This window comes from Alligator mississippiensis, chromosome 1 (assembly GCF_030867095.1).
Source record: "Alligator mississippiensis isolate rAllMis1 chromosome 1, rAllMis1, whole genome shotgun sequence".
NCBI classification, from domain to species: Eukaryota; Metazoa; Chordata; order Crocodylia; family Alligatoridae; genus Alligator; species Alligator mississippiensis.
In genome coordinates, this window is record NC_081824.1 from 39,613,905 (window position 1) to 39,622,952 (window position 9,048).

The window sequence follows — 9,048 nt, forward strand, 5'->3', positions numbered from 1 at the left end:
GGGATACTTGTTTTAGTTGTGTCAGGCTACAGGCAAAAGTAGTGAGAGCTCTTGGTAGAGGCAGTATCTTTTATTCGAGTTTCACCAACCACATAGTTGCAAAAAAAGTGTTTAGTTGCAAAAATCTCCGTATTTGCAACGGAGAATACACCAATTGGGAGAAACGTTACAATCCATGCACTCTCCTTTGCCTAAGGAAAGGCGCACGAGCCTGAAAGCTTGCAAATAAAGGCTTTTTTTGCAACTACTTAGTTCGTTGAATAAAAGATACCACCTCTACCAAGAGTTGTGACTGGCTCCACTTGGCAGCAGTCAGACGTTCAGGCCAGCAGGGGCCCAGGCGACTATAAGGGAAAAATCCCGCCATTGAGGCCTCCCCTCGTGCCCCCTTGCTGTTCGTTCCCCATCCCTTGCTGCCTGGTGCTGCCCAGGCTCTCAGGGGAGCAGACGAGAAAGGGATAACCTGCCGCCACCCTGCCAAGGCTGACACGAGCCCCTCCCTCCCCGGGTAGCCCATGCGGTAGAACGAGACGGTGCGCGGGAAAACTCCGGCTCCGCCCCCCTCCGTCACAGCGCAGCGCGAGGCACAACCGCCCCGCCCACGACCAACGGCCGCGCTCTGACAACCCGCGAGATTCCAGCGCTCCGGGCCGTCAAGGGCTTCCTCAGAGATCTCGCGAGAAGAGGCGTGGGTCGGCTGCCAGGATGGAGGCGCCGCGGGCCGCGGTTCCCGTCGGGTTTGCTACCGTGCTGGCGGTAACGGTCCCTTCCCACGCATGTGCCCTGGGGTGGGGGCGCGCTCCGGGACTCCCCCCCACCCGGAGACACGCGGGGCGGGGGGTGGGAGGTCCGTGCCGGTCTGACCCGCCGCCCCGCCCGCAGGACACGGACTGGTCGGAGCCCTGGCTGCTGGGGCTCGCCGCCTTCCACGGCCTCTGCCTGCTGCTCACGTGCGTCTCCTTCCAGCGCCGCCGCCTGCAGCTCGGACACTTCCTCTGCCTGGGTGAGTGCCTTGCACACGCAGGTGCGTGCACACACGCGTATGGTGTCCAGGTTGTAGCCCTATTGGTCGAGAGGCAAAAGGGAGTCGGGACTGGTGGGAGAGGTGCTCTCTTTTATTAGACCAAATAGATTTGTACTAAAAAAAAAAAGTTCTTTAATGCTAAGCTTTCGGGTACAAATAGCCTTCTACAGGCATTGGGGAAGAGGTTGTCGAAGTTCTTTCTATGAACTTGCATTTATTCATTCATTCATGTGAAGAGCTCTCTATGACGTTCTTTACACAAACTTTTATTTCTACCCTGAAGAACTTCTCTAGCCTTTTCTCTGATGCCTGAAGAAATGTGTTTGTGCACAAAAGCTTGCCATTAAGGAATTGGGGTTTTTTGTTTGTTTGTTTGGGGTTTTTTTGGCAAAAATCTTGGTCGAATAAAACAGATCATTTCAACCACGAGTCCTGATTGGACATGTGTATGTGCACACATTCACACACACAGATGTAGGATGTAGGTTGTAGCTGTGTTGCTCTGAGGCAGGGATGGGGAGCGTCTGGCCGGGAACTCCATTTCCCAGCTGCCCCTGCCCGTGTGGCTTGTGCTGGTCTGAGCCTCAGCCACACCAGCAGTGCAGGGGGCTGCTCTGGAGCTTCTGGGCTCTTGCAGCAGGGGCAGCTTGCTCCAGAGCCAGGACAGCCATGATCTGTAGCCTGCACACTCCAGGCAGAGGCATGCATGCAGGGGATTGTGGCTCTGCCCTGGCTCCAGACAGGCTGTCACTGCTGCAAGGAGCTGGGGAAGAGCCACAATCCCATGCATGTATGCCCCTGCCCGAAGCGTGCAGGCTTCAAGTTGCGGCTCTGTCCTGGCTCTGGAGCAAGCTGCCCCCATCCCAAGATCCCAGCAGTTCCAAAGCAGCCCCCTGCACTGCTCTGCTGCTTGCGCTGCAGGCATGGCTGAGGCTGTGGTCTCCATGGAGACTGGCACAAGCCATGCTGGCAGGGGCAGCTGGGAAACAGAGTCTCCAGCTGACTGCATCTAGTCCGTGTGCCGGATGTTCCCCATCCCTGGTCTAAGGGTAGACATGGTTCTTTGGGTAAATGATTTCTTTTATTAGACTGACTCCAATAGAAATTTTCTTTGCCTGCTTTGGGGTACTAACACCGTTTGTCAGGCTGAGATAGCATCTGCAGCTGGTCTGTGCTCTTCCTGGACAGAAACAGATTCATGCACACATGCCAATGCAGGTGTGTACATGTGTACATAGGCACGCCCATGGCAGTATTGTGTTCTTCATATAAATGACGTTTTGTATTTGGTCAGCATAAAAATTGGCTGCTTATTATAATACTGATCTCTTTACGTGGTTATTTTAATCCCATCTTCGCAAATCTAGGCAAGCCCCTTCCAAGTAATTTTAAATCTTTTGGTCTCACTGTATACTTGGCTCTGCCTCCTTGGGTTGGTGGGTGGGTCCTAGTTCTACAGCTTTTTAAAAGCAGTTTCCATATATTGACCATCTGTTGTGTCCTGTTAAAGGGTTGTCATTTATAGCGATACAGAGGTAGGTACCTCCTGCAGTGACAGAGGACACAGGTTTTCTAGCCCGCTCACTGGAAGTTAGTCTTGTGGCTTCATCTAAACAAATGTTGTATCATGTTAACCAGCTAATAAGCTGGTAATACTCCTGTCTAACTAAAGCAGAAAGTAATTAAAGTGACTCCTGCATGGATTTGTTAATTTGGGCAGTTTTTGTTGCTAGGTACAGTCCGAGACGTCTCATGATTGATGAGTAAATGATGAGCTCTGTGTTAAAGCTGTAAATATCTTTCAATTAATTGATTTTTTTTTTTTCTTTGACTAAAGTTTTCTCAAGAATCATATGCATTGAAAAACTGAAAGATAGGGACAATGGCAACAGTGTAAGTACATTGAGAACAGTGATAGGGCTTGCTGCTGCTGGTATTTTAAACAGGGTGTGATGTACACCAGGGGTATCAAGCATATGACTTGTGGGCTGAATCCAGCCCAGAGAAGGGGGGGTCATCTGGGCCCATGGAACTTTTGGCTGTGGTTGCAGCAGCAGGAGAATTAACCATGCCTCTGTTCACCCCTGTCAGCTGCTAGCCAGCCCATGGGGGTGAATGCAGCTGCTGAAGTTACCTTTTTTGATCTTTTAAAATTGATGCAGTTGGCAATGAGTTGAGTGGTGGTATTGTTAGCTCCTCTACCAGTGGCCACCCTGGGACCTGGGGTTGAGCAGCAGCAATATTAACTCCTTGGCAGGTGGCATCAGCCCAGTGGCTCTGGTAGCTGCAGGGAGAAGTCTTATGGGTTAGATTCAGAAACAGGTAGTCTGACCTGTGAGAAGCCCTGTAGTCTAGGACCAGCCTACAAACTCATCCAAGTTTGACACTGATGTAGACTTCTAATGATGCAGTACTTAAAATGCAAGCATTCCCTTGGCAGGCAGTGGCCTGTGCTTTGGTTCCAGCCTTGTGCATACCCAGGGCAGCACTGCTGTTAACCACAGTTGGAATTTTTCAGTCAAGAAGGCCATGGGTCGATGAAGAAAAAGTAAAATTATTACATTGCTACAGATTAAAAGCTTAGCGGCCGAGAGGAAAGAGTCTTAGGCAAGTGGTTGCGAACTTTATTTTATGTTTTCTGTTGTTAATGGAACTTTAAGGTGCGTGACAGTTATTTATTTTTTAATACAATGCCCTTCCATTAAGGTGAGAGCTGACAGTACCCATCTGAGATCACTAAGAAGTCTGCCAGCAAAACCAAGGAAGGCATTCCTGGCATTTCTAAGGTAAAAAGCAGGCAGGAAAAACAAAGGTGGGGGAAGAGACTTTCAGATTTTCTTTATACACCCAAAAGAGCATAAGCCCCTTATTTTATAGTCCTGCATGGTTCACCTTTTAAGTTTTCCATATTGTCCGAATTTTCCAAAGTTGGTTTAATTTTGTTTGTGTCTCATTACCAAAACTTTAAACCAAGAGTTGTGTATGACATGTCTCGTTACAACTCGCATCTCTGAAAAATAAGGCAGCAGATGCACTGCTTTCTGGGTATGTTACTAGTATAACATACTATGCCAGGCTTCACATCCCTACAGCAAATTATTCCTACTCTTTTGTTTTTTAAACTGTGCATGGTCATTGAACATCTATGGGATTCTTTTTCAAAGAAATATGTTCAAGACAACTTGGTGGCACACTTGTGTGTTTTCACAAGTGATGTTCTCTCACACATGTGACTGCCATGAATGATGGGAGGGAGAGGTACCCTATGTAGTACTGTCCTGATGAAATATTGCCGGAGGGAGCAGGCAGAAGTGTAGGGGAATCGCATGGATGCTTACATATACTACAATGTAAAGTATAAGAAGTGTGACTTCCTGAACAGTTTATGCAAATAAAGTAGATTTGAACACTTGTCTAGTTACAAAAAATATCAGATTTTGTGCATGAACACATCTTATTAAATACAGTATGAGGAGAAGAGAGTTGGAAGGGGCTAATGAGAAATAAGATGGCATCTGTGACTTGAAAACAGTCTTCTTAATCTCATCCAGGCTTTGAGGCAATTGTTTCTTCTGAGAACTATAAAGTTTTCTTCATGATCTTGATTTCAAGTAATTGACAGATATTTACAGGTTTGTTTTGGGGTTAATGGAGTTTTGCTGAGATTTTGGACTTAACCTAGATCTTCCAAACGCACAGCTAGTAACTTCATTTAAAAAGTGAAGAGTGTAATGTAAATGAATGTGTACGCGGAATATTTTCGGTAAACTTAGATGCACAGGTATATCTTTTTGTAAAACTGTAACTATATAGTGTGGTCACACATTGATATCCTGTCACAACTTGTGTGAGATGCTTATAAACTTATGAGAATTTTTTTTTTCTCTTGTGATTAAAATCCTAAGTTTATGATTACATTCATTCTCTTGAGGGACAGGGAGTCATGGTATTCATAACATGAACAGTCTTGGAACTGATTACCAACTACTGTATTTTAAAGAGAGGTTGATTATAATAGTTTTCTTTGTGATACAGTGGTCCTGGTCTATTGTGCTGAATATATCAATGAACTGGCTGCCATGAATTGGAGGTAACTGGATTTATTTTTATTGTTATACTTTACATTTAAAAACATAAAAATATATATTTTTTGTACAGTCCTCAAAAATAATTTATAGAGTCTTAAATGCTGGAACAACAGAGGCAGGTATTAGAAGTAATACTTCCATTAGTTATAGGAAGGGACCACTGGAATTGTGCCGTGCAGCAGCTCCTTTAATTTTGCAGTTTCGCCCATGTCGCTGTTCACCCCCTATTGGTGGGAAGCTGAAAACCCCAATTTTAAATATGCTGTAGCTTTTGCCTTCCATTTCTGATTGGCGGCGGGGCCCTTGTAGCCCTACCAATTGCTGCTGACCAGATGGGAGGCAAAAACCATGGTATATTTAAAACTGCAGTTTTTGCTTCCTGGCCATCAGGATCAAGCAATAGTGCTCCTCTGCCAATCAGCAGGGGAGAGGGGGTGCATGGGGAAAACTGCAAATTAAAGGAGCTGCTGCGCATTGCATTTCCAGCATGAATTCCAGTGGTCCCTAATTATAAGCAAATGAATATGAAAAGTACAATCATGTAACCTGATACTTAATCAAGAAAAGCATCTTTTCCCATTATATTGTTAAAAATAGTCTTACAGATTCAGTTGGAAAAAAATGGCACTTGCCTCATACGAGAATAACATTGAAAATTTAGTAGGTTTTTTGGGTAGAGGGAGTAATACAGGAGGCATAATTTTTGATCCATCTTGACTCTAAAAGTGAGTTCTTACATCAGATTTTTTTTTTAAGGTATTTTTGAAAATCCTACGAGGTGCCTATCTGTATCTTGAAGTGCCTACACATTTTAGAACTAAAGCCTTTAATATTTATAGACATCAAAATTAAAGTGATTTGAATAATCAGATATTGACTACCCATGTTTCCATGATTTTACTTGGGCAGCTACCTTTAAATCTTTGTCCAACTTTAGACACCCATGCTTTAATATTGTGGCTATAATATATGAATAATTTCTGCTATCTCGTAATAAAAGGAATTAAGTAAAATTGAATAGTATTTCAAACACGAGATTTGTTTCTGGATGTACAAGTTTGACTCATTGGGAATGAAAATGTGTGCATGAGGATTGTGAATAAAAATAAAAGGCATGATAGAATATCACCTGCATTTGTTCTGCGCATGGACTGTATCTGCAATAATGGAATCTTGGTCTGTTCACTGAGTTCTTAAACTGCAAAATTATACAAATCAACTAAAGTCTTTATGTGCTGAAATAATTTTTATTAAAATGTAATTTGTGAAGTATGTTGATTGACTCTCAGTTGATTTCTTACAGGTTATTTTCGAAACACCAGTATTTTGATTCAAGAGGGATGTTTATTTCTCTAGTGTTTTCAGCACCTTTGTTGTTGAATGCTATAATAATTGTGGTATGTATTTAATTTTAACTTATTTTTAAACAAACAGATTGTAAATAAATGTTAATTTACATATGTGTCATAACGTAAATATACTTGTCTTTCAGATTGCCTGGGTTTATAAAACATTGAATGTAATGACAGAATTGAAGACATTGCAGCAGAAAAGAAAGGCAGAGAAAGAAAAGAGAGAGAAAATTGAATAAAATGTAATATTATTTTTATGTTCTTAATTTTCATAAAATCCTTTATTTAATCATTCTTTCTGTTTGTCATTCAGCTGGAAGCTGAAATATATCCTAGCACTTCTAATTGGTACTCTGTGCCTGAAGGACTAGGATTTTGTACCTTCATGGTCTTATCCATGTTTCAGTTGTAATAATTGTTTACAGAGTATCTGAATTTGACCAGAATATACCACTTTGTTTTGTGCTAGCCAATATCGTTATCTCTGTTATAGCAAACTTTTAAGTCGTGGTCAATTATCTTTTCTCTATATAATTCCTACGTACCTACTATTTAATAATCTGTTCATTAAAAACATAGTTCAAGTCAATTGGAACTGTTTTTTACTGTATTCAGGCGGTGCAAGGTTTTAACCAAAATACCTCAGTAATCTACCTTTTGTCCAAACCCGTCTATTTTCTGTGAGTTGAGATTTTGAAATCCATGTTGAAAAACAACTGGAAATAGTCTGGGATCTCAGACATCCCATGCATATTGTATATTAAGAAGTAAATTTTTATAGAGGACCCAGTTGATAAGAAAAAAAAATTTTTTTTTTCTAAATCACAATTCGTAACTGATACTGTATAATATAGACCTAGATCAAGCTGGATTATATACTTTTTCATACAGGTTATCTGTTTGATAAACTTGTAAACTCAACTAATTTGTTTTAAATACTTGAAAATGCCAGTTTTATACTGGAAAAAGAAATGGAATGCTTTCACTACAGTTCATGTGTGTATAGGTTTCTTTTGAAGTTAAGGGATTTAGGATGGAAGGTGAAAAGGGAGCTGTTTTTTATGTTGGGATTTTTTTTTCATTATCTCTCATTTTATTAAGTGACTTTCAATAATATATTTATTAAATTACACTTTTTTCCTCTTAGATAGTATACTGAGTTTTTTCATTTAAATCTCTAATATTTGCCAAATTACTTAACAGCAGTTACCAATCTATAATATGACCCATCCCCTGCTGTAAAATTTTTACAAATGATGACTATTAACCATCATTAAGTTAAAAATCAGCATCAAGAATGTGTAAGTACAAGTACTAATCTACAAAACACTTTGAGACATGCAAAACATACACAGCTTTAGGCTTAATCACTTGACTCCAGTTGGGCTGCTGAAATGTGTAAAGTTAAGCGTGCATAAACATTGGCTGGATGTGATGCCCAGGTTTCTAAAAGCATCTGTGTAGCATAAATTAATTCAGGCTGTAGCAAATATGTACACTGACTTTACGTGCACATAATTAGTCTTTCCACTTGCAGCAAAGTAATAAAGTCTCTGAAATCTGTTTTCTGCATGTGAAATTTGAAAAGTGAAAATTAGCTTTTCAAGAGATATTTGACATCATGAGAACTTTACATATTAAAAACAAAACACTCTTTAAATTCAGATTTCCATGCCAATTCTTTGAACAGGTTGACTTGAATGACTGTAAATACATATAGCAGGCAAAAAGTCGTCCTCCCTTTCTGTGGTTCCCAATGCATCTCTGTCTTTAGCAGCTGATCCTGTAAGTTATTCTTGGGGCCGCTTACAGTCATGAAAAAACAAAACAGCGCTTCACTTCCAGCTTGGCTTGTCCCAAGGTCAAGCGCAGTGCATAACCAGAATAAACATCATGTTAGTTTGGCCCAGCTTCCCCGGCGTCTGTATATATTGGGCATTTCAGCAGGGCTTTTTGGTCCTTTTATCTAATAGCTGATTGAATCGGCTCTAGATGAAAGTGCCTAAAAGCCCCACTGAAGCACCTAATATATACAGATGCTAGGGAATTGGGACAAACTAATGCGCTTCCGCTTCCAGTAAAGTGTTGGGGGTTTTTTTGTTTGTTCTGCGTGGGGAGGTTGTTTTTATATCCCCACCACCACCACTTCAGCAGGCTGGGTGTATCTCCCTGCCCAAATGATGTCAAAGGAGCTTTTGCAGGTACAAAGTTCCATTCATTTCATCCCCTACCAGACAAAAGCACACTGGTTGGTGTTCAAATAAGACTGCATTGCAATCATGTGACAGACTTGCTCCTGTTAATAATGGATCGAGTAAATGGAAAAATGACTTAAGTTTTAGCAAGGGTGGAGCTTGTAGCTGTTTGGTCTAAGGACATAGGCACAAGAACCTTGTCTGCCTATGTTTTAGCAATATTTTCTTAAGGAGGATCCCTCCAACACGTAGCTTGCATACTTTTAACTAAGTGTTTTGAACTTAAGATGTTCTTTGCTTACGTTCAGTTAATACCAAAGTAGAATGAATGCCCTTTATCAGAACTTTAAATGATCTGTGTACTTCTGAAAAGACAAGCTCCTGAACGA

General features: G+C 41.6%; 1 protein-coding gene across 1 annotated transcript; it reads left to right on the forward strand.

Annotated features, from left to right (window-relative positions):
• The first annotated feature begins 536 nt into the window (after nucleotides 1-536).
• Nucleotides 537-7,610, forward strand: TMEM18 (transmembrane protein 18). Its single transcript, XM_006275322.4, has 5 exons — nucleotides 537-756; nucleotides 883-1,003; nucleotides 5,060-5,114; nucleotides 6,416-6,509; nucleotides 6,605-7,610. The coding sequence occupies exons 1-5, from the start codon at nucleotides 706-708 to the stop codon at nucleotides 6,701-6,703; spliced, it is 420 nt and encodes a 139-aa protein (XP_006275384.1). The 5' UTR covers nucleotides 537-705; the 3' UTR covers nucleotides 6,704-7,610.
• Nucleotides 7,611-9,048: the final 1,438 nt, after the last annotated feature.

What these genes read in the sequence shown, in the direction of transcription:
- TMEM18 (XM_006275322.4), top strand. Translation starts at nt 706, where the DNA reads ATGGAGGCGCCGCGGGCCGCGGTTCCCGTCGGGTTTGCTACCGTGCTG. An exon ending in GGTTTGCTACCGTGCTGGCG is followed by an intron (nt 757 to 882) that starts GTAACGGTCCCT and finishes CCCCGCCCGCAG; the next exon opens with GACACGGACTGGTCGGAGCC. An exon ending in CGGACACTTCCTCTGCCTGG is followed by an intron (nt 1,004 to 5,059) that starts GTGAGTGCCTTG and finishes TTTGTGATACAG; the next exon opens with TGGTCCTGGTCTATTGTGCT.